General features: G+C 36.9%; 1 protein-coding gene and 1 non-coding gene across 4 annotated transcripts in view; both read left to right on the top strand.

The window, feature by feature from the left end:
- Window positions 1-26,283, top strand: part of BCAP29 (B cell receptor associated protein 29) — a 51,648-nt gene that overhangs the window by 8,772 nt on the left and 16,593 nt on the right. For all 3 annotated transcript variants that reach the window (XM_059170815.1, XM_059170816.1, XM_059170817.1), the window contains exons 4-6: window positions 289-439; window positions 1,665-1,800; window positions 6,619-6,727. In XM_059170815.1, coding sequence (XP_059026798.1) covers window positions 289-439; window positions 1,665-1,800; window positions 6,619-6,727 — 396 coding nt within the window. The remainder of the gene's footprint in view (window positions 1-288; window positions 440-1,664; window positions 1,801-6,618; window positions 6,728-26,283) is intronic.
- Window positions 10,253-10,387, top strand: LOC131831051 (small nucleolar RNA U109). The gene has a single exon (XR_009353564.1). It is a non-coding gene; the product is annotated as a small nucleolar RNA U109 (small nucleolar RNA).

Here is a 26,283-nt window from a genome sequence, read left to right as displayed (position 1 = left end):
GGATTGAAAGAGTGAAAGATAACAGTTTGCAGTGTAGCTAGAGATTACAGATAGTACAGTGATAATAAGTCCTAGATAAAGAGTTTTTAAAAAATCCTCTTCTAGTCAAAATTCCCACTAACATCCATTTACAGAGCATCTCTTTTGAGTATGGTGCCCTCCCAGGGATAGTAGGGGAAAAGACAAAAAGAGGGCCCATACCAAAAGTCTATTATTTAAAAGGCCATTTTAATAATAATTTTATATTATTAAAAGCCTAAAGTAATGTTTTCTCTTTTTCTCTAATAGATGCTGTGAGAGAAGTAAGGAAATATTCCTCATCACCTGCCATTGAGAAAGGCTTAACCACCAGACCTGGAGCCTATGAACATGCACAGATGAAACTTTTTAGATCTCAAAGAAATCTTTACATTTCTGGATTCTCATTATTTTTTTGGCTGTAAGTTTTTAAAAAGCACAATTTTAAAACATGATTTGTGTTTCCCTTCCTCATTTTTCCTACCTATACCATACGTTTTTTTTTTTTTTTTTTTTTTTTTTTTCTGTGCTGTTTAGTATACTAACATCTTCACAAAAGGATGCAGAATGAAATACCCAAATAATAGTCATTATGGCTTGCTGGGTCCATAAGGCCTTGCATGATCTGGCCCCTGCTTGTCTCTGGAGCCTTGTCGCTCACTGTTCTCGGACATTCACACCACATTCCACCCACCCTGAGCTTCAACTGTTCACGCATTCATTCTTGCAGCAAATATTTATTGACTCGCTATTGTTTACCTGACTCCTTCCTACTTCAGGATCTTCACACCCGCTTTAACCTCTGCCAGAGCATTCCCCTCTTTCCCTGGCTACCTTTCTATTCATCCTTCAGACCCTTTCAAGGAGAATTTGTTTGTGACCCTCACTCCCTCCAAAGCATGCTTCCATGGAATGTATCTGTATATGTATATTTTTCTGAGTATCACTCATTTTTGCAATTAAATACTGTTTTAACTCTTTCTTCTCCAACTAGAACCTAAGCTCCTTGAAGGACTTTGTCTCACTTCCTGCTGTGTCTCCAGTACCCAGCAGGTGCTTAACACTTAGCAATTCCGAACACTTAGCCAAGGAAATACCTGTTGAATGAATATTTGAAGATACTAATTGCTAACAATGGAAGTTACCCATAAACTGATGTGAATGAGCAGTTTTTAGGCTTGGCCAGCCTCATACAATGCTCTTTAAATAGCAAATATTAAAGTGGTAAGGGGGAAAAAAATAAAATGAACAAAATGACCTCTCTTAGTGGTCCTGCCACACTGTCTCAAATTGTTTCTTCTCCTCCTGGCCAGACACCTGTAGGAAAAGGATGGTTAAATTAACAAGTACTGCTGAACCTATCTTCCAAGTGCTAGTCTTATAACAAAGATTCCAAAGGAACGAGATACAGGCTTGTTTTGACAGAAAGACTTAAAAAAAAAAGAGAAAAAGGAAGAATGAAAGAAAGAAAAAGAAAGAAAAGAAGAAAAAGGAAGAATATATGTATACATGTCCTCCCTAAACATTATCTCCCTCCACCTTACCCATTCCTAAAAGGGAATCATTTGACAGTGACTGTTTATCTTAAATCTGAGCTTCTAATGATTAGTTACTTATACAGTACTCCAATGCTTTTGTTCGTTTAGAGTGTTGAGACGTCTGGTTATCCTTATTACTCAGCTGGCGAAAGAACTGTCAAACAAAGGAGTACTTAAAACTCAAGCAGAAAATACTAATGAGGCTGCCAAAAAATTCATGGAAGAGAATGAAAGACTAAAACGGGTATTTAAATTTGCTTTTTAAAAATGTGTGTCAATGTTGTTAGTTTTCCCAAGGTGTATTATTTTTCAGTATCAAAAAGAGTACTTTTATAATTTGTAAGCAAAAAGTAACCATAAGTAACAATATTGTTCTATGAAATGATTGTTTCAGAGTGTCTTACTCTCCTTTAGATTTGTTTGTTCTCAGTTTCCTTCAGTAGTAGAATGCCATTGAACCTATTTCCTATGATTAAAAGAAAAAACAGTATTCTGGGAATATGGATTTTAATTCCTTCATTACCATTAATTTTACTTTATAACTAAAGCAAACCTTTTAAGGCTCTATGTTTCCATTTTCTTTTCAGTTAAATTATTTTTTAAATAATTTTTAAGCCTGATTTTTAAATTCTTTTGTTTTCTTTTAAATGTTTATGTAGGGAGCAGTAGAAAGTAGTTAATGCTAGACTGATGACCCCACATTATATTTAAAGTCTTTAATTTGGCTGTGTTGCTGATAGTCCTTCCTTGAGAACCCTATGCTAAAATTCCCCTGCCAATCAGGCATAGTGAGTATTAGGAACTGATGTTTTCTCTATTAAATAAAAAGAACAAGTGTCAAAATGATAGCCACAGAATTATTTTATTTTCTTCTTAAGTGTAAAATTTAGGGATAAGATGTCAGAGCTTGAGTATTTGGTGTTCATGTTAAGCCCCATAAGTTTTGCTAATTCTACTTAAAACAAAGTATCAGTGGAACCATTCAGAAGTGAAATACATTTTCTTAAAAACATTCCTAAAATAGTACAATAAAATGATTTTCCTATTATAAATTAATGAAATGCAAATATAAATTATGTATTATTCTACATTATATTTATATAAAAAGTATTGAGTTTAATAGAGAATTAAAATACCTTAGTCTTAGAGCCTAGCCTCTTATAGAAATTAATTATCCAATACATAATATAATAGAAGTCTTTCCAGAAACCTATTAAATAAGGCAAACCTCATTGCACAAAAAATTGTGTTTGATGCTATGGTATAATGGTCATCTATTCAGAACCCGTGTTTTATTTATAATGATGTCTTCCTTATTTCGCAGTACAGCAAAAAAGTAAAGAAGTACCTTTTTTCATATAAAACAGCATTCAAAAATGTTTCTTTGAGGTATTGTAAAATAAAGAACCACTCTATTTTTTACTTCGTTTTGTTTTGTTTTGAGGCATTGATCTATAGATGCCGTATAAATTTCCTTTTGTAGTAAATATAGCTCCTGGTATTTCTGTGTTCAAAAGTCATTTCTGCTTTTTTGCAAAAAAAAAAAAAAAAAAGGCAAAATCAGCTTCATTTTGTACCTCAATATTACTTGTTTCATTTTCTGTCCTTTCATCTTACTTCAAAATGGTGAAAGTAAAAACAAAACCCTTAAAGCTTTGATTAATACATGATGGCTAAACTCAAAAGAACCCAACCTTGTATTTGTAAACTTATTGTGTACCTATCTTGATTTAAAATTATGCCTATCATGTTAGAGTAATGAGTTCTAATTACTAACAGAACACAGATTTTTCCTCTTATTCTTTAGTTGTTTTCCTTTTACTCATTAGCTTTAAGAAAATGGAAAGTATTTTTGTAAACTTCTGGTACTATTATTTTTTTCAAATATACCATAATTAACATATCTAAATTCATCTTGTCCTTCAAAAAAAACACCTTCCTCAGAACAATTTTGGCACTTTTCTTTTAGTATTGTTTTCACAAGTTACCCTTGCAAGGAAATTTATTTCATGACTACTGATTCTTTGATTCCTCCACAATTTCTCTCTCTCTCTCTCTTTTTTTTTTAATGTTTGTTTTATTCTTCCCCTTTGATTCCATGCTGTCCTGGGTTCTCTGCTTTCTATATTGACTGGAAGGTCCCAGTCATTGGCCCCAGATCATCAGAGACCCATAGATATGCCATGCTAAAGCTAGCACACAGTAAAGAGAAAGATCATGAGCTACACATTAATACTGTCAGTGCCCACAAGTGTACTGACTGACCAAGAAAAGCCAGAGGTCAGAATATCAAAGATCACTTCTGTTTTGAGATATTTCATATAGATTTTGAAATATTAGCTATGGAAACAATTCTTTATTCTCTGTCAGAGACACCTTACCTAATGGAAAGCACTTTTATTGTGAGATCCAAGAAACTTAGTCCTAACTCTAATAAAAGTGATTAGCATTGTGATCTAGGGCAAGTCACCTCATATGTTCTCAGGTCCAAGGTTATAAATAATAGCTAACACTATGCCAGGTATTGCTTCAAATCCTTCACAGTAAGGTATTAACTCTTAATTCTTGCAACAATCCCATGAGGTTGGTACTGTTATTATCTGTTTTTATATATGAGGAAATGGAAGCACAGGAAGGTTAAGTGACTTGCACAGAACCATTCAACTAATTAATGGCAGAACTAAGATTTGAATTCAAGCAGCCTGGCTCTAGAATCCATACTCTTAACCACATTTTTTGGTGCCCTTTGTATGCTATCTTACAAAATGACTTGTAGATGCTGCCTGAGACCCCTGTCTGTTTGGATACTCAATTAATGAAATAATTATGGAGGACCAATCAACTTTTAATTCAAGTGCTTTAAAATAACAACAGTGATGGAGCTTTACTTCTTACCAGTTTTGTTTTGTTTTTTTCCCGGCTATTCGCCACTATGGTATAAGGTGGGTGGAACAGGGAACATATGCATTATTGTAACTAGTAGCTAGCTATTGAATTTCAGTTCCAGGGCTCTTGGTCTTTCTCCAGCATCAAGTCACACATAATAAATCTGGACAAGTTTGCAGGTGCAATAATGAAAGGTTATTTACAAGACCCAACACAAATCCAACTTTTCCAAGTCAATGGCATAATAATTCAAGCAGTCAGTATAAACATTCCTGCAACTCAGAGGTTCTCTTCCAATTTGGGTAATCACTGGAGACTGTGTGAACTGAATTCAGTGAAGTAACAGCTGGATTATTTTGAACTTGAGGTGGGCAACAAATTTATAGAGTTAATGGGGAAAAAAAAACTTGTTTCTTTCTGCTCTTTTTGTAAATTTTGAAGATAAGAGGCTCCTTAAGCTTAAGGATGTATTTTAGTGTTTGTCTCCTAAAAAAATTCTTTGTGGTCATATATTCATGAGAGCTTTAATTACTCCTTCTAAGCTGCCTAAACTGTATTATAACAAGATAGAAGATAGAACTGTATTTGATCTTATATTACAGTTTTTATGCTCTTGTGTCCCCCTTTCCACTAGAGTTACATGAGAGCAGAGACCATATTTCTCTTACATTTTTTCCCTTATATCACCTAATTATAAAAATTGTAATATATTTACATGTAGCCCATGCTCAGTAGAACTTTGTGAGTTTTGTTTATTGGATATACCACTTACATTAGAAAAGGAATCACCCAGCAGTAGAAATTCTTTTCTGTCACTTTGTTCAAAATTTTTATTTGACTATAGAAACCGTCAATATCAAGTTGCTTCCACTTTATTTATTCAAATAACCCATGTCAGTGTATACATACTTTTTTTCAAACATTAGTTTAATTTGTCTTTTGTGGTTACTTAAATATCTTAAAACTTCTCTAAGATAAGTAAGTTTCTTAATTCTGTTAACAATGATAGTTTCCTTTTAGGCCTACAGATTATGAAATTTTTACTTCATGGTATTTTTATTTTAGTCAAATATTTTACTATTCTGATCTTAATTTTTTTTGCCCAGAAAAGATGATCTACAGGGACACCTGGGTGGCTCAGTCAGTTAAGTGTCTGCCTTTGGCTCGGGTCATGATCCCAGGGTCCTGCGGTCAAGTCCTGTGTTAGGCTCCTTGCTCAGCAGGGAGCCTGCTTCTCCCTCTGCCTGCCATTCTTACTGCATGTGCTCTCGCACTCTCTCTCTCTCTCTCTCTCTCTCTGGAAAATAAAGTCTTAAAAAAAAAAAAAAAAGATAATCTACCAACATACAAAAAACATTTTAAAAGCCCACACTGAGGGGCACCTAGAGGAGCTCAGTCAGTTAAGAATCTGCCTTTGGCTCTGGTCATGTTCTCACGGTCCTGGGATTGAGTTCCGCATCCAGCTGTCCACTCAGCATCGAATCTGCTTCTCTCTCTGCCTCTGTGATCCCTCTCCCTCTATGATTGTTTTTGTTCTGTCTAAAATAAATAAAATCTTTAACAACAGCAACCAAAAAAAACCCACATAGATTTCAGAATATAAAAAATATTGTGAAAGATTAGCTGAATAAGATTAATTTGGGGACTATTCAATGACTATTCAGAATTAGGTAGAATATTCCAAACATAGAGATAGCCCTATCATTATACACTTATCCATTCCCCACCCTGACTTATATTCCTTTTTTACAGATTGGTCTGCATAAAAATAGTCTGAGTAGACAGCTCTGCAATTGGAACATAATGGTTTACCAATTAATACCATCCTCACAACTGTTTTTTTCCTTAGATTTACATCACACCTTTAACGGAGGAGGAGACATTCACATTACTTACCTAAATACTTTTTGAAAACATAATTTTAATTATAGCCCAACCAGAAACTCTTAATTTTCATTTCAGAGATTTCAGCCTTACTAAGAAGAAATCTTTTTGTTTGCCAAATATCAAGTTTCTACCAGCAAAAGTACATTGTAGAAAATTATAGAATACTGAAAAGATAAAGAATCAAATAAAGACCAATAATCTTAAATATGTTATTCAGCCTACTTCCTGAAACAGTATGTGGTTATTGCGGTCTAAGCTTACTTCTTTCTATAACTCTCTTTTCGGATAGCTCTTGAAAAGCAATGCCAAGGAAGAGGAACACATTTTGGAAGCCGAAAATAAAAAACTAGTAGAAGAGCAGGAAAAACTGAAAACTGAATTAAAGAAGACTTCAGATGGTAACTTTGTGTGCATGTGCAGAAGTAGAAAGTGTAGCATGATATTTTATGCGGTTACACATCACTGTTTTCCCTAAAACAAAACTAAAGGCTCAATGTTCTTCTGGCTAAAATAACCGAGAGTGACCTGTTTAAAAATTCCTGCTCAAATGTGAAGATAAAACATGGTTTGGGCCAAGAGAAACATGCTCTGTTATACAGAAAAACATGTAGGTGTTTCAGATCTGTATTGTAAATATAGATGTTCCTGCCTTAGCAGAAAAGCTATGTTCCTGAAAAGTTGCTTGTAAATACAGTTTTGGAAAATGAATGACATTTTTCCATCATAGTATATCGCTGCTTTGAAAGAAGCAATCGCAGGGGGACAATTTTGATTACAGGAAAATATATTGCTTATCTCAAACCCTAATATTTCCTACCTGCCAGATATAAGGAATGCATTCCCTGAAAAGATACTGATCGTGTAGAGTAAGCAACAATCTGGAATTGTTGACAATTTGAATGGCTTATTCTAAAATACATTACAATTCAGGACTTGGGAAGGCACCTATTTCTTCTATGTTTTTTTTTTTCTTAAAAAAAATTCTAATAGCATTTTCTTATTTGTCAAAGAAAAAATTCTTACTGCTTATAGCCACATAACACAGAAAAGTAGGTACCCCAAGTCCAGTGTCATCCCAAGAAACTCAAGAGTAAAAATCTGTGACTTGACCCTTGGACAACATCCTTGCATATAACAGATATTCCTTGATGTTGGCCAGACAGTGGCAGACTTCTCAGCCAGCCAGAGTTAAGGTAATGGATCAATGCATAGACCTCCAATTTCAAATCTCTTCCACCACTTTATGTTGGAAGTAAATTGGAGAATGTTCAGTGACTGAATCAAGGATCTACTTTTAGACTATAAGTTTATACTTTTTAAAGAGATCTCAGCTTAATAAAAGTTTTTTATAATATAACTTGCTTTATTGGTTATCTATTTATCATATTTGGATAGAGGTTACTTCATCATGATATATTTGAATTTGATATGGAAAGCCCAAAGATAAAAGCTGATTCTGTAAAAACAAAACAAAAATCTGTAGGATATTTCATATGATATAAAATTCTTTAATTGCTTTCTTACTTCTTATTTAAAGTGAAAAAAAAAAAGATTAGAAGCAGTAAGTTAAAAAATAAGTTACTCTTCTAGACAAGATAGTGCATTATGTGGTTGATGTAGTATAGTCCAAAATTCATCGCTGGTACTGTTCTCTCTTGTGTCATTACAAAAGATTTGGAACATGATCAAGAATTTTTCACACTTACATGAAAATAAATTTAGTAATCACCCACCTTCTACATTAGATGTTTAAGAAGAGAAGCAGTATTCTTTTTTTACCCAGCATAAAATATTGCTGCTAATCCTTTTGAAGACTGCAAGGGACCATTTCCAAAATACCTTTAATTAGTATAAAATAGTTCCAAAATACCTTTAATTAGTATAAAAAACTGTTTCAAAATCTTGCTTTTTTTTTTCATACCTATCTTGGCATGGATTCCTCTTTTAATGTAAGAAGGGTGGTACAAAAAGACAACAACAAGTTGTTTGCCACATTACACCTTCCTTTTCCTTTGCCTTTCAAAAATCCCAACTTTAAGGTATTTTGAGCTTTGACTTTAGAACTCTGAGATATAACTCTAAACCTAATATTATTTTAGCATAATATAAAGAAACTCAGTATTTCTTTAACAGACAATTGAGATGTTTGGAATAGATGAACTCTTTGATAATATAGACATTGTGTTTATGATCTGATAGCAAGAGATACCAGCCTCTGTGTTTAAAGTGTAGACTACAAACCTTCTTTCAGAGTGAATCAGAGCTGAGGTAAAAGCAGATTTTACCTGTTTGAGTATGTCCTGTTAGGTTTCTGCAAGATGTGTAATATTTTATGAACACATTTTATGTACCCAAAATTATTATTTCACATAACAGTATTAGTGACCTTGAGAAGATCAAAGCTCCGTTTCTAAAAGAGATATATCTTTAGCTATGTTCTCCTGACATATTCCAGTCAATTTCATTAAGGCAAGGACTAAGAAATTACGTAAATTAATAATGCAAGGGATTCAGATGAATTCAGTAGCACAGTGCTTTGTGTTGTATATTACCATTCAAAAATAATCATTGATTTCTCAACATTGAGGATATTAAGACTGACAGTGCTTAAGAATTGTTTCAGAAAGTTCTTTTATATTTGAAAATTGAGTAGAAAAGCAGTGTGATTTCTCTTTTAATGGAGACAAATAGATTCAGTATGCATTTTTCTCACCCTTGGTGTTTGTTGAATCTAAGTAAAACCTTTTCTCCGAAGTATACTAGTGGAGATAGAGCATAAATACAAATGTTTATTTAAACTGGTTAGCTTCAAACTGGAAAAGCGGTGTTCTGAACCAAGGTATTAAGAACACTCTCTTAGTAGTGCCAAACACTCCATCAGTTTTTAATCACCAACTCAGATTTGGACCAGAGTTAGTAAATTGTTGTGCTTCAGTGCAGTAATATGGCCCTGGTGATCCAAAAGAGAGTATGCATGTCCCAGAGCACCTCATTTATAGTAGGACTAACCTAGTCAGGTATAAGGACATGATCTGTCATTTTTAATGATCTGTTTAACAATAACTCTGATACCCCAGTATGTGGAGTAATTGGGAAAGGGCACTGCCATGAAAAATAAGAACTTATCTCTGAAGATTTACGAAGCTCACATATTAATAATAATAAAAGAACTCAGAAGCTCTCATAATAAAAATAGATCTTGAATGAAGTGAAAAATCTTGTGATGTCCGAGGCGATTGACTTCAAAGGAGTCTCCCAGGATAACTCCTGGTTTTTATTCTTTTTTTTTTTTTTTTAAAGATTTTATTTATCAGACCGAGAGGGGGAGAGAGCAAGCACAGGCAGACAGAATGGCAGGCAGAGGCAGAGGGAGAAGCAGGCTCCCTGCTGAGCAAGGAGCCCAATGTGGGACTCGATCCCAGGACGCTGGGATCATGACCTGAGCCGAAGGCAGCTGCTTAACCAACTGAGCCATCCAGGCGTCCCCTGGTTTTTATTCTTAAAAATAAATACTTTCTTGGCTTTTATGCTTATAAATAAATACTTTCTCAGTATATATTAACTAGAGGAGACATGTCCCATTCATTTAATGCCTGCATTCATGCAATGGTAAAAGTAGATAATGATTTTAAAAGCGAGAGCACTGTCTGGCTCAGTTGGAAGAGCCTGGGACTCTTGATCTCAGGGTCGTGAGTTCGAGCCTGATGTGAAGTATAGAGATTTCTTAAATAAAGCAAAACAAAAATTTTTTATAATAAATATGTTTTAATAAAACAATAATAATATAATATTTAGTAAAATAATAATATTTAATAAAAACTAACAATTGAAATGATTGAGTTTCAGGGTACCTGCCTGGCTCAGTCAGGGTCATGAGTTCAAGCCCCACATTGGGCATAGAGCTTACTTTAAAAAAAAGTGATTTTTATGTGGAAATGTCTCCTCCTTATTCCTTTATGAACAGAAATGTATTCATTACATGCTACATTTTAAAAGGAGTTATCAGAGCTGCCAGTCTTATGGTAGAGGTTGAGTAGTGGCCTATTTCTGCTGCATAAAGGGAAAAGAAGAAAAGACAAAAAAGTGATTGAGGCAAATTCCTTGATCCTGGCTTTATCCTCCTTCTCTCCATACCTCCCTGCCTCCTTCTTTCCTTCCTTCCTCTTTCGTCCCACCAGCAATTTTTTAAGGAACTTTTCAAACAATGTATTTATTGCAAAATCTTTTAATATGGAACATAGAGACATAAGCTTTTTATACAGATTTAAAACTGAGGGATGGAACACCTGGATGGTTCAGTTGGGTGAGCGTCCAACTCGTCCTCTCTGCTGGGGTCTTGATCTTGGGGTCATGAGTTCAGGCCACACATTGAGCTCTGAGCCTACTTTTTTAAAAAATGAAAAATAAAATAAATAAGTAAAACTGAGGGCTTTCGAATTCCTTATAAATGAGTTATTTGAGCCATCTAAAAATAAATTCTCAAAGTCTAACATAAGCATGTTTTACCCCTGAAAATTTTTGTGAGCATGAACCATCTTTAATTTACAGCCATATCAAAGCCATCATCCTATTTTAAAGTTGTTAATAGTTTAAACAAAAATCTGTCCGTTTTGTCGTATTTTTTGCTTTATTTCCTTTTAATGAGCTTTTATAATTTGAATAAGAAATTCAAATTTTTTCTCCTCTGTTTATATAACTGGGAGTTTCTGCTTCTTTTCCATCTCCTTCCCTTCTCTTAATAACTGAAGTAAAGTCCATATTAAAAAATAATAGTACAGGGTGCCTGGGTGGCTCAGTGGGTTGGGCCGCTGCCTTCAGCTCAGGTCATGATCCCAGGGTCCTGGGATCGAGTCCCGCATCGGACTCTCTGCTCAGCAGGGAGCCTGCTTCCCTCTCTCTCTCTCTGCCTGCCTCTCCATCTACTTGTGATTTCTCTCTGTCAAATAAATAAATAAAATCTTAAAAAAAAAATAATAGTACAGTGTATTTGATGGATGTGACAATAGACAATATGTAATGAATAGTATATTAAGCAAAAAATTGCTCCAAGCTATTGATAGTAATTGTCTTTGGCATATACAAAGAATTTATTTTTTTCTGGAGTTGAAATTATTTTCTGTAATGAATTACTTATACATGTACAGTGAAAAGGATAAAAAAACAAACAAACTCTCTTCCAAATATCCAGGTAATCTAAGGCATTCATTTTTGGGGCTTGAATCACCTAATCGATTGAGTCTATTCCCAACTTTACTTTGAGAGTAGATACTACATATTAGAAGTTGTTTAACCATTGCTAAATGACATGGATCACTTTACAAAATCTGAAAATGTACAGAGTCGTTCTAGTCAAGTCACTGAATCTTTTTAGGCTGCAGTTTTCTGTAAAATGAGGGAATAGGCTACTTAACCTTTAATGTCTGTGTGTCTCCAAATAATACAATTAAACAAAAATTACCATTAAGTCCTATTTTCACTGTGGCTTTTTGACCCTTAAAATTGTATTTATTTTTCATGAGAGAAAATTTTTCACCGTAAGTTACCTTTCTTCCAAACTGAGTTCAGCAGGTGGTTAATTAAGCCATATTCCTCACAGAAAAATGTTTCATGTAGGCTTAGAGTCATTAGGACAGGACCTGGCATGTTTTATCGACCCATTAGCTTATAACTCAAGTGTGTTATATGGAATGGGGTTACAAATCTTAACCCTCTTGGGTGAGACATAACCATTTCTCACTAGGTTATAGTATGGTTGTTTGTTTAGAACATCTTTAGAATACTGATATGGAATAATATAACTGCAAGAGAGGAGAAATGATTTAGTAAAGAAATCAACATGCTCTTTTCATTAAAAATATTGGGGAAATAAAAAAGAAGATTAGATCTTTAAATCTTTTCTCTCTGAGTATCTTTCCTTACAGAATTATAACACAAAGTAGTCACTGTAATGCTTAAACAGAATACCTAATTCTTTTTTTTTTTTTTAAGATTCTATTTATTTATTTGACAGACAGAGAGCACAAGTAGGCAGAGAGAGAAGAGGAAGCAGGCTCCCTACTGAGCAGAGAGCCTGAAGTAGGGCTCGATCCCAGGACCCTGGGATCATGACCTGAGGCTTTAACCTCAGAGGCAGAGGCTTTAACCCACTGAGCCACCCAGGCGCCCCTAATTCTTTTTTTTTTTTTAACCAGAGTTTTCATATACAGAAATACTGAAAGTTGAAAGTACTACTACAGGGCTTACAGTGAAAAACAGCAATTTCCTGAGACCCTCCCCAGAAACAGCTGTGTTCAGCTCATTTGGCTGTTTATTCTGATGTTCAGTTCCAGATTTCTAAACGCAATGTTTGGGTAGCTGTTTTTTGATCTTTCAGTGTGTGGGATTTTTTCTTTGACTTTCTTACATAGAAGAGAAGAACTTAGCTCTCTTGCCCAGCTACTCAGACACATTTCCCATCCCCTGTCATTCCAATATGAGCATATCATAATTTTTCTTACATCACATTATTATGAGTATGTCCCTACTATTCATCATTGTCGTGAGAACCCCTTTGCCCCTTTCCTGCACGGATACCCTTTTTCCTGAGTTCCATGTTTTCCATGTTTTATTTACTCTCTCCTTTTGGTAGAACATACCATCCAGTAGCTTACTGAGGAAGAATACATGAAAGGTAAACAACTTGAAGCCATGAATGTCTGGAAATCATTATTTTTTGAAACTAACTATCATTACTTTAGCCTTACCCTTCTTTGAAAATTGCTTAACCTCAGAAATTCAAAGGCAGTGCTCCATTATCTTGTTTCTGTTGTTTCCATTGACATAGCCAGTCATTCCAGTCCCAGATTCTTTTTGTACATGACCTGTTTTGTTTTGTTTTGCCTTCTGGAAACTTGTGGAGTCTTCTTTCTGTCCTCAGGGTTATAAAATTTCTTCATGAGAGGGATTTTAGGAGGCAGGAGGAACAAACAAGATTAGCGGAAGGAGGGAAAGCAAAAATATAAGATGACTCCAGGTTTCTAATTTGGTTGACTAGGTAGGTAATACTTTTTTTTTTTTTTTAAAGATTTTATTTATTTATTTGACAGACAGAGATCACAAGCAGGCAGATAGGCAGGCAGAGAGAGAGAGAGGAGGAAGCAGGCTCGCTGCTGAGCAGAGAGCCCGATGCGGGACTCAATCCCAGGACCCTGGGATCATGACCTGAGCCGAAGGCAGAGGCTTAACCCTCTGAGCCACCCAGGTGCCCCGGTAGGTAATACTTTTAACTTAGATTAAGACCAAAGGAGATGTGGGGTGCCTTCTTTTATTTAGAGAGAGAGAAAGCAGATAAAATAAGTGTGGTTATAAGATAAGTGAGGGGCCATCAGGATATCCTAGTGAAAATGCCCAAAAAACAGTTGTAAATACAAATTCAAAGCTTAAAAGAAAGGTCATCTGGGGGCGCCTGGGTGGCTCAGTGGGTTAAAGCCTCTGCCTTCAGGTCCTGGGATCAAGCCCCGCATCGGGTTCCCTGCTGAGTGGGGAGCCTGCTTCCTCCTCTCTCTCTGCCTGCCTCTCTGCCTTCTTGTGATCTCTGTCTGTCAAATAAATAAATAAAATCTTTAAAAAAATTTTTTAAAAAAGTAAGGTCATCTGAAGCTCGAGTCGAAACCATCATACATATGGATAACTCTCAGTTAAGTCAAGGAATTAATGGGAAAAAGCAAGGAAGACTGTATTGAGTGAGAAGGGAGAGGTGTGAACACAGAACTCTGGCACATACCAACATTTGAGGCTTAGGCTGAGAAGAATCAGAGGTGCCCCCTGAGAACGAGTCACCTCTGGCCATCTGATTCTGTCATTTAGGTAGTAGGAAAGAACCTCTGGGTTCCAGGTAGAGGCCTCTACCTTGCAATGTGTCTTAATAATGTGAAGCCTGCTGATGACCAAGAGGGTATTTGTAATATGAAATGCTAAGTGTAATTACAAGATTTTCTTCTAAAATTTTAAAATGTCTTTGAGGAGTACCTGGGTGGCTCAGTCGGTCGAATGTCTGACCCTTGGTTTCAGCTTGGGTTATGATATCAGGGTCATGAGATCAAGCCCTGTGTCAGGCTCTACGCTCAGTGGGGAGTCTGCTTGAGGATTCTTGCTCTCCCTCTCCCCCTCCCCCAACACACTTTCTCTCTCTCTTTCTCTCAGATAAATAAATCTTTAAAAAAAAAAAAAGACATTTTTGAAAGGTATTTTGAAATTGCAAGAAGGAACAGAGTGAGAAGCGTGTGGCTAACATGAGTTGGAGCAAGTTAGGATACATGAGGAATCTGAAGCTTGGGAAACAAAGATCGCTCAGTCATGCTCTCTCCTCTCTGGACTACCTCACAGATTACTGTAATTTGATCTTTTATTCCAAACTTGAAAACCGATAGTATTTTCCTTCACTTCCTCTTTCCCCTTCTTGTTTCATCTTCTTCTCAGTTATTGGCAGGAGATTGCTGTTGAAGTAAATTTTTATTAACCCAACACTTCTGAAGGTTTGTATTTAATTTCGAGAAGTCTTCCAGTGATTTTCCTGAAACCAGCTTTGCCCTCTACACTAGATTAATAGCACATCCTGCTTCATAGAAGACCCCACAACCTTCATGAACCAAATACCTCTCAACAGTTTTTATAGGATCAGTTCCTGAGGTTTGAGATTCTGTGGATGGCCACATTTCCTGAAGGATTACGTATTAAAGAGGTTTTAGCAACATGGAGTCTTTGCTGCATTCCATTTATGAACTTTTCCGTTTACCTGCCATAGACGAAGTATGTTGCTGGATACGAGGAGGGATACCAAGGCACATATAGTATCATCCCAGTCTTCAGGGATCTCTAGTGAGAACTGTAGATACATTCACTCATAACAGGAATGTGAGGCAAGGGATGGTAACTGAACTGAAGGGAAAGCTCAAAGGGCTGTGGTAGCACAGAGGAGAAAGAGATGGATTCTTATTGGCAGAGTTGAGGAAGATTTCATAGGGGAGGTATTTGAGCTTGGTCTCAGAGATGAGAGGGATTTCAGAAGCAGAGAGGACTGTGTCTTCCCCTAGCCTCAGCAATGCACACGATCCAAGGATTAAAGGCCATTATGCCTAAGAGAACAGTTTATGGATTGGTTTGTGGAGTGGGCGTGATGAGGATGCCAAGCAATCTGAGACAAGATCTGGGGACCATGTGTACAAGTCTATCGTTTATTCTAAATTGAGCCCAGAGATGGCAGCAGGTTTTAAGCAAGAAAATAGAGAGCCAGAAAGTCTTTCACCAAATAATTTGTAGACGAGATTAGATAGAGAAGAAAGAATAAATAGCTCTCAAATGTATAAATGTCTTTATTTAAGAATTCCCTTGAACAGTTTGTTGAAGATGCTAAGAGCATCTGATATTTGGAAATGCGGAGTTTAAAGTTACTCATACTTCATTTGAGACCAGCTTTTGCATATTAGCCTCTCTGGGACCTTGGGGAAGGAATTTACTCTAAGCTGTAGCTCTTCATGGAGTCATTGCATATAAAGCATACAGCCCAGTGCCTGGTCTGTGTTCAATTTTAATAATGTGCTAGGCTTTACCATTATTGTTGTTATTTCTATCAGAAAAGCTTCCAGGTTAAACAAGGAATGACTGAAGCATTTTAAAAAGAAAAGTTTATGCCTGAATTTTCAACCTAAAAAATTTTATCAAAACTAATTTAAAACCTTTTCCTCAAGTTAGGAGATAATTTTTCTGACAATATCTTACTTTACAAATGCATGTAATACTGCCTTTTTGGTACACCATAATGAAAAGACAGATTTAAGGTAAAATCTTTCCCAAGTTTCTAAATTGAAAAAGAGAAAAAGACCTTTCAGAGTCTGATCAGTGGTATAACATGCCAGTGTTAGATGTTTGACTTGTTCATTTGCTAATTAAATCTGGGGTTGGTTTACAAAACCGAAGTAAAATAACAGCTCTGTTCTTTTCTGTGGGTGTCTTGGAAAGTTATTAGTTGAGTCCAGTGTGTTTTAAATGCCCAGTGTGTCTGGGTGATGGACAGCGAAATGGGTTTGTTTGTGCTTTCAAAGCTGGAGCATGAGTTTTTTGCTTTAGAGGCACCTGGCTGACTCAGTTGGTAGAGCACATGACTCTGATCTCAGGGCTGTGAGTTCTAGCCCCACGTTGGGTATAAAGATTACTTAAAAATAAAGTCTTAAAAAAAAAAAAGTTTTTTGCTTTAGAGGTTGCCTGATCACCCAGAGTCTCAGATCAGCCTATCCAAAATTAAATTTGTCATCCTCTCCAAATTATTTCCGCTTTGGGTTCCTGAATCAAAAGCTGTCAGCTAGATTACTAGAAAAATAAAGGGGGGGGGATCTCTTCTTTCTAAAATTAAATCTCATTGCAAGCCCCCTGTCTGGATAGCCTTTGTTCTTTCTATAAGGAAAATTGATGGAGTTAAAATGGGAAACTTTTTAGGAGGCTTCTTAAAATTTTCGGAATGATTTGGATCCTGTAGTTCTTCTGAGTAAATTTATGATTTAAGAGAAACTGATAACACTTAACAAGTGTTGTTTTAGGACAAGGGCCAGCAAACTATAGGCCAAATCTTGCCTGCTGTCTTGTTTTTATAGATTAAATTTTACTGGAATGAAGCCATGCTTATTCGTTCACATATTTTCTATGACTACAGAGTTGAGTAGACTAGACAGAGTCTGCATGGCACAGAAAAAAATATTTACTATCCAGCCCTTTATAGAAATAGTTTGGGAACCCATATTTAAGGTCTTTAAATAAAAAAGAGTATCTTTTTCAGTTTAAGTGAGGTGATGCTGAAAAAAATTCCTTCTCCCATCAATATTGTTATAAAATTTGGTGTGTACCTAATTGCTTGTTGAATATTGATCAGATAATTTAAGAAATTATATATATTTATGTATAGTAAAGCTAGTTCTTTGTTTATAGTCCACACAAATTCACTCCTTCAATTCTCTTTGGGTTCAATTCTCATGATGGGTCAATTCTTCTAGATGTCATGTATTTCTTTTGCTTACACATGACCTTGCTTTATTAAGTGTACCCTTTCTAAAGCAGTTTGTATAACCTGTACTTAACACGGTGCTTTGCCTAAAATGTGTATCCTGATTTTTAAGGGAAAAGCCGGCATATTAATGTAGTTTATAATTATTCTTTGCTAAGTAACAGATCCAAAATTGTTTTCTTAAGCATTTAAGCAACTAACTAAGATTAATTGAGGAAGTCTTTATGCATTTATCTTTTCACCAACAGCACACACATTGGGGCTGATTTTATTAAATTAGGAAACCTATTTGTCAAGTTCCCTGGCCCAGAGTACCAGTAAACTTTGAAATAACTACACACCTGAAGATCCATGTCTTTTCTAAAACCCAAAACGACTTTACTCATGAACCTCACCCATGTTCCCAGTAGCCCAGAATGTATGGGCAGGCACTCATATATGCAGAGTAATCATTCATTTTCCCTTTGTTCTGTGCAGGAGAAAAGTAGGTCTATATTTGGTTTTATTTATTAATGTTGACTCTGTGATATAATTAGTTGTGCAGCTTTGTTTCCATTCCAGAGATGTCTTAATCCTCCTCCTGCAGAGAATGCAGTCTTGTAAAACATGTCCCCGTTTGGTCTTTGTGCCTTTTTGTTTGGCTTCTTCGTATTGCCACCGGCGTAGTTTTTCAGCACCACGGATCTGATGATACCTCTGCGCTATTTAAAACTCTTCCTTGGTGCCTGTCACCTTTGCAGCTCTCCAGGATGACACACATAATCTTCTGTGATCTGGCCCCCGCCGTCATCTCCAGCTCTGTCCCCCAGTTTTGTCCAATCTAAATGTTATACTCCTACTCCATTAAATATCGGAATTGGGAGTTCTTCTTACAGTGGTGTTTCCATCTTCTCCCATTTGCCCAGGACTGCAGGTCTCCTTCCTTAATCCTTCACTCTTGTCGTTAGCTTACACTCATCCTTCAGCTCCAACACTGCCATGTCTAAGAAGGCTCCCCGAAACTCCCTTCCACTTAGACTGAGGAACACCTTGTGGGCCTCCATAGTGCTGTGTGCTTGCTTATGTGCTAGCATGCTCTGTAGAAATTTCCTTTTCATTCATTTGTCTTTCTTTCAAGACCCTAAGTGCTGTGAAGGCCAGGGCCACGTCTAAGTCAACTCTTGTTTCCCCAGTATGAGGCTTGCGTCCCAAACACTGACTTTTGTGCCTTCTCTTCCTTCCGTACCTGGTTCCGATTTCATGGTTTATGCTAATTATGTTCTTGCTAACTACTCGTCTCCTTTATCTCCTTACCCCGTCGCTCCCCCCTCCCCCTTCCTTCTCTACTCCCTGGCTCTCTCTAGGACCTAGCTCTGGTTAATTTTCACATCTTTACCAACTTGGCATCTGCACCCAAACATGTCACCATTGCTGAAGGGACCAACTTTTTGCTTTAAATAAGTGGTCCCTAAATTCTGTGGGCCATCAACATGCACGACTGTTATGTCGAACTTCTCTAAAATCTCCTTTCCACACTCCAAAACTATCAGATCTCATCACACTGTGAAATTCTAAGTTTACCCTCTTTCATCAGGCACAAAGAATTAATCGGACAACAACTTCATCTTCTCACCACCAAACTACCGTCCTCCAGCTGGCTGGGCTCATGGGTTCCCATGGATTAGGTTTCCATCCCTCATCCAGTGCTGTGGATCCCAGTCTCCAGGACTTTGCTTCTGCAGTCACTCCTGCACTTCCTGTCACTCTGCAGAAGTCCTCAGGGATCTCCGACGCAACAGAAACTACCCTCCGTCTCCTATTCCTCCAGCTATTGCCTCCGTTTCTCTGTTCTACTTCAGAACCAGATTTTTTTTTCCTTTAAACCTTTTTTTATTTTAAAGAGTTTATTTATTTTTTTGACAGAGATCACAAGTAGGCAGAGAGGCAGGCAGAGAGAGAGGGGGAAGCAGGTTCCCTGCTGAGCAGAGAGCCTGATGCGGGGCTCAATCCCCGAATCCTGAGATCATGACCTGAGCGGAAGGCAGAGGCTTAACCCACTGAGCCAGGTGCCCCTCCTTTTAACTTTTTATTCAGGCATAATTTCAAACTCACAGGAAAGACACATGAATAATATCAAGAAATTCCTCTGCACCCTTCACTCAGTTCCCCACTGATAACACTTTACATTTGCCTTATCTTGTTCTCTCACCCTCTTTGTATTATTCTCTCACTTACTATTTGGATATTTTCCAAATGTTGATTTCCTAACTCCCCCACTCCTTTTACATTAGTCAGATGCCATTCTGATAAGGAGGAGTCGTCCTTCGTCCCCTAGTTATTTACGTGTTTCTTTAATACTTTCAGTGGGTTAGAATCCATTATGAGCATTGCACTTTTTGTTCAGCTTGTCTCAGAATTGGCATTCGGAGTCTTTTCAAGTGGGGTCTCGTATCATTTTGTCATTTCCCCATTCTGTAGACACTTACTTTCTGGAATAATGAGACATTGCAAGCTCACCTTATACTTTCCCTTCTCCAGCCCTTGAATCAAACATTTCTCCAAAGAGCCTTCATTCCTTTAAGCAGAAAATGGGATTTAGAAAATGGGATCTGGATTCTGGATGTGTCCATTCCTTACTGGGACGTCATTTATTTATAGGCTCGCTCAGCAGACAGCACGGAGGGCAGCTTAAATTCCAGCTCTCTAGAGAAACTTCGTGACTACCCGGTCTCATAGCCATCCAGTCCCTCGGCCAGCAGTCTGTCTGGACTTCTGTGTGACACTTAGCACTTGGCTGGTCTCTGTATTGTGTCTTCCTCCCAGATTAGAAAATGGCTTTTGTGAGAATAAAGACCTAGCGATCTTCTCACTCAGCACTCAGAAAAATGCCTGATGCCGAGTAAGTTTTTGAAGGGATAGATGAGTGGGTAACTCCCTTGTCTTGGGACAGCTTCATCTGTGTAACAGCTTCTTTTGTGTCATAAGCAACAGGAACGTCAGCAGTTAGAGACCAGAAGAATCTCCTTTCTCATGTTGTTTTTTTAAGATTGTATTTATTTCTTTTGAGAGAGTGTGCAGGGAGGGGCAGAGGCAGAGGGAGAGACAATCTGAAACAGAATCCATGCTGAGCATGACCCTGAGATCTTATGATCTCATGACCCTGACATCATGACTGAGCTGAAATCAAGAGCCGGATGCTTAACCATCTGAGCCACCCCAGTGCCCCTTTCCTCATATTCTTGATGAAACGGGGAAGATTTGCCATCGCTGTTAAGGAGCTTATTTCTCACTGCTCTTCTATGTTTATTGTACGTATGACCCTAATACATGATTACATAACAACTCTTCTTTTGAACTCTGATTTTAAATATTTAATGTATTAAGCCCATGCTTCTTTACTAGAATATCTGTTTCTCCTTTATGCACCTTCGTACTGTTTACTCATTGACTTTAAAATAGTACCACTTGGTCCTTGTTTGTTCTTTTAATACACACTGTAATACGGGATTGAAAAACATATCAAGGGGCGCCTGGGTGGCTCCTTGGGCTAATCCTCTGCCTTCGGCTCAGGTCATGATCCCAGGGTCCTGGGATCGAGCCCCACATTGGGCACTCTGCTCGGCGGGGAGCCTGCTTCCTCCTCTCTCTCTGCCTGCCTCTATGCCTACTTGTGATTTCTCTCTCTGTGTGTCAAATAAATAAAAATCTTAAAAAAAAAAAAAAAGAAAAAAACATATCAAGATTTTTTACAAAAGAAAAATTTTAACTAATTTTTTCTTTAGTTAGAACAAAGGAATCATGCATACCCTATTTGATAGTTTCTTACTTAGATAGTACTTATAGCCTAATGAATGTTATATTATCTGATCCTGTATGTGTAGTGTTTTGTTTTATTGTGTTCCCCTTGTGCTTTTTTTAAGTAAATTTTATATGTTAAAAGAGGTCAGACTTATGGAAAAATTGCTAAGATAGTACAGAATTTTCCCATGTGCCCCATACTCCATTTCCCTATTATTGATGTTTTGCATTAATGTGATACATTTATACAACTAAATGAGCCAGTTTTCATACAGTATTATTGACTAAATTCCCTAGTTTCATTAGATTTTCCTTAGTTTTCACCTGATTTTTTTTTTTATTTCCAGGATCTCATTCAGGATACCACAGTGTACTTGATAGTTATATCTCCCTTAGACTCAGCTTGGCTAGATTAACTTCTCAGACTTGCCTTATTTTTGATGACTTTGACAGTTTGGGGAAGTAGTGGTCAGGTATTTTGTAGAATGTTTCTCTGTTGGCATTTATCTGATCTTTATCTTATGTTTAGACTAGGGTTGTAGGATTTGAGAGGAAAGTCACAGAGGTCAAGTGCCACTCTCTTCACGTTACATCAAGAGTACATACCAACACAATTTATCACTGCGGGGGTTGGCCTTGACCACCTGACTTTGGTGGCATTTGTCAGGGTTCTTTACTGTAAAGTTACCTTTTTTATTCCCTCTTTCCATAATGCACTTTTTGGAAGGAAGTCACAGCTAACACTTAAGAAATACTCTAAGGGGTGTCTAGGTGGCTCAGTTGGTTGAGCGTCTTGACTCTTGTTTTGGCTCAGGTCATGACCTTGGGTTTGTGGGATGAAACCCTGAGTGGAGCTTCATGCTTATCACAAAATCAGCTTGACATTCTCTCTTTCTCTGCTCTCTCCCTGCTTGCATGCACATGTATTCTCTCTCTCCAGTAAATAAGTAAATAAATAGTTCTTTTAAAAAATGATTACTCCCCTTGAGGGTGGAGTGTCTATATAAATTATTTGGAACTCTTCTGCAGAGATTTGTCTGTTTACCCCTATTTCTTTCCTTCTGTCTTTATGACTCGTGGCTATTCCTCTTAATAGTTTGGATTGCAAATTTAATATTTTTATTATGTTTATTGTTTCAACTCTAGCAATTGAGAGTTCTTTCATTTGGCTGCTGTGTCCCTTTGACATATATATCCCCATTATTGTGGATTTGTTTTGTTTTATTTTCGTTTTTTGAGTATTCCCCTATCTGACACTACAAGATGCTGAAGGCTTATCTTGCATATATCCAGCCCCATTCCTAGAGCCAGTGTTTCAGTCTTGGTTTTTTTTTTTCTTAATTGAACTGGATTCTGTAATACTGTTTGGTTTTGTTTTTAAATTTGAATTAGTGTGAGATATTTGTGGATTTTTTTTTAAAGATTTTATTTATTTATTTGACAGGGATCACAAGTAGGCAGAGAGGCAGGCAGAGAAAGGGAAGCAGGCTCCCTGCGGAGCAGAGAGCCCAATGCGGGCTCTATCCCAGGACCCCGAGATCATGATCTGAGCTGAAGGCAGAGGCTTAACCCACTGAGCCACTCAGGCGCCCCTAGCGTGAGATATTTGTAACATGATTATATTTTTATCAAAATATTTTAAAATGGTCTGTTGACTTTGTGACTCTCCAGCTATCCAGCATATTTTTTTAGCTAAACTATGGTTGACACACAGTATTACATCAGTTTCAAGGGTGCAACACAATGATTTGACAACTGTGTACCTTATGCTATATCACTGTGAGTGTTGCTATCATCTGCTCATCGTACAGTGCTATTACAATGCCAGTGACTGTATTTCCTGTGCTGTACCTTTCATCCCCATTACTTAATCATTCCACTATTGGAAGGAATGTTTTGTTCTTTGATTAAAGATATAATTGTTTTCATTCGTAACCAGGATTCCTATCAGGTGAATAGAGTGATACTTCATTGTTTACCTGACGTTTATCACAATCTCAGGAAAAGAACTGGTTACACACAAGTGAATTTTTCAAATGCTTAGAGCTTAAACTTTTCATTTACCCATTTTTTTCCCTTCCTTCAAGGAACATACTTTAAGTATCTTCTATGTGCTGAGCACGGTGCTGGGTTCTCAGAACAGAGAGACAAGACACGGTTCTGTTTCCTGAGTAGTCACAGTCTAGTGGGGACATAGCTACACTTCAGCATGGTGGGCACTATATTTTAGGTGAGCTCCAGATGACATAGAAGCTGACAGTGGAGATCAAGGGCAATTTCTTGACATTTTGCAGAATAATGTTAATTAGCCAGAGGAAGAGGGAATAAATGAGCCTGGGAGGGAGGTGAAGGTCGATAAGCAAAGGTGTCTTAACGAAATGAGCAGCAGATAACTAAGAGAGTATGGCACTTCTGAAATACAACAAGAAGCTCACTGTGACTGGAACATAACGTAAGACAGCGGCAGTGGCGAGAGGGGAGCAGAAGGCCTAGGATCTGTCAGAAAGGGCCTCGGGTTGCTATGTTCACATTCCCGGGCACTGCTGAAGGGGTTTTAGGCAGGGGGCAGTCACTCTGACAATACTGTGGGCAGTGAATTAGAATAGTCAGGAAACGGGATGAGGAACCCATTTCAGCAATCTAAACAAGAGATGAGGACAGTGGTGACAGAGTAGAGTGGATGGACTGATGGGATAGAAAGGAAGTAGAATCAGCAAAGCTTATCAGCAGATGGATATAAGGTTAAAAGAGAGTGGGTGATAATGGAAGTGATGAATGCAACAGAGCTGATTTACATGTAAATGGCCATATAGTTTGTGTGTCTACTTTCCAAGTGTCTTGGAAACATTGCTGTTGATTAACACACCAGTCATTGATCACTGGCAAAAGAATAGTATGTGTGAGGATTAGGTATTAAATACTCCAATATACCTCACTCTCAACGTCCCCAAAATAGAACAAAATAAACTGAAAGAAACCAGCACTAGATGTATGGAAAATTTTCAAATAAAAAATGATTTCCTCTGTTGCAGTCCTTATACCTATTGTATAACAGCCAACTTTAGCTGTCTTGTTAATGCCTCTAGAATGTTCTCTTCCATTCCCTGGCAGAGCTTAGCTGGTGGTGTCTGTTATCTCAAGTAGAAATCATAGTGATACATCTACACAGTGCATTAGTCTCACCAGCTTCTCCCACTTTGCAAACAGCTCCACAAATGTGAATTTGGCATTTGTAAAATTACAAATATCATTGACCTATTTACATGTCATTTTACACAAATATTTTACGCAAACATTTTGGTTTATATCTCACTGTAATATCATTTGGGGTTTCTCTATATTAATAAGTGATGTGTATGCTCAGAAAGTCCCTTTTGACTAGAACATAATCCAGCTTCTAACTGAATCTGGCCAATACTCTCATGAAATATCTCAACATTTCCATAAAGCCACCAGCAAGTGATAGCAACTCATTTTTGCAGATGAGAAAATTGAAATAGTGACTTAGATGTATCACCTCAAGCCTCCTTGTTTAATAATGTCTTTCCTATAAATGCTACTTCCAAAATAAGATAGTTCAAGATGAAATAAGCATATGCAAATGTCAGATAACAAGTTTATATAATCCCTTAGTCACGAAGGCGTTCCAGAAGGAGGTGGAAGGCATCCAAAGCAGAATATTATAATTTTTATAAAACAAGAGATAGAGAAAGGACTGGGAAACAGTCCAAAAGGCTCCTAGACAATAATAGCCTCTCTTAATTGAAGTGAATTAAATAAGATAGTAATCATTAGGTTTATTAATATCTGCTTAGATACAAAACAAAATAAGAAACACAGCTCCTACCTTGGCTTGATAAGTGCCAGAAAAATGGGATTTGCCTGCATTTGTTTTGCCATACCTTCATATGTAGTGATCAGGAGAGACCTCTGCATAGGCTGCATAGTGGTTTTCCAGCTTCTTTTATAGATGTGTAGGACCTCCTGACTCATTCTATCTCCTAACAGTTCCTCGCTTTAAATAAGGAACTGATGAGATGATATCTAAAATTTATTCAGAAATTGAAGTATAGATCATAACGTTAAGACCAGCTCCTATTCAGTACAAGCTCCTGGCCAGTATTCTATATTTTTAAGAATATTGACATACAATATTGTATGAGTTTCATATGTACAACATAGGGGATTGATATTTATATAACTAGTAAGTCTAGTTACCATCTACTACCATACAAAGTTGCTACAGTATTATTGACTATATTCCCCATGCTGTACATTACATCCCCACATCTTTATTTTATAACTGGAAGACTGTACCTTTTAATCCCTTTGAACTGTTTCATCCATCCTTCCCACCTGCCCCTCACTTCTGGCAACCATCAGTTTGTTCTCTGTTTTTGTTTTGTTTGTTCATTTGTTTTTTAGATTCCACCAATGAGTGAAATTATATGGTATTTTTCTTTTTGTAACTTATTTTACGAGAGCATAATACCCTCTAGAGCCATCTGTGTTGCAAATAGCAACATTTCATTCCCTTCTTTTTTTTTTTTTTTTTTTGCAACATTTCATTCTTAAGGCTATGTAATGTTCCATTGTAAATATATACACCACATTTCTTTTTATCCAATCATCTGTTGAAGGATATTAGTTTGCTTCCAAATTTGGGCTATTATAAATAATTCTGCAATGAACAGAACTTGTCTTTCACTTCTGGTTTTACTTAAATCTTCTCTTATTTTTTCTTAATAAGTCCAGGTAAAGGTTTATCAATTCTGATAAAGCTGTTCAAAGAACCAGCTCTTTTCAAAATAGTGTTTTCATTTTCTTTGGTTAAATACCTAGAAGTGGATTATGTATCATATGGTAGTACTATGAATAGTTTTTTCATAGAGGCTTGAGTGTTTTCTATATATAGTATCATGTCACCTGCATATAGTGACAGTTTACTTTTTCCTTTCCAGTTTAAATGCATTTTCTTTCTTTTTCTTGCTTAATTGCTATGGCTGGGATTTCCATTACTATGTTGAATAAAAATGGTAAGAATGGGCATCCTTGTCATGTTCCTGATCTTAGAAGGAAAGCTTTCAGCCTTTCACTGTTGAGTGTGATGTTAGCTCTGGGTTTGTCATACATAACCTTTATTAT

This window comes from Mustela lutreola, chromosome 4, assembly GCF_030435805.1.
Source record: "Mustela lutreola isolate mMusLut2 chromosome 4, mMusLut2.pri, whole genome shotgun sequence".
Taxonomy (NCBI): domain Eukaryota; kingdom Metazoa; phylum Chordata; class Mammalia; order Carnivora; family Mustelidae; genus Mustela; species Mustela lutreola.
Note: the sequence above shows the minus strand (reverse complement) of the source record. Positions and strands in the feature narration are given on the sequence as shown.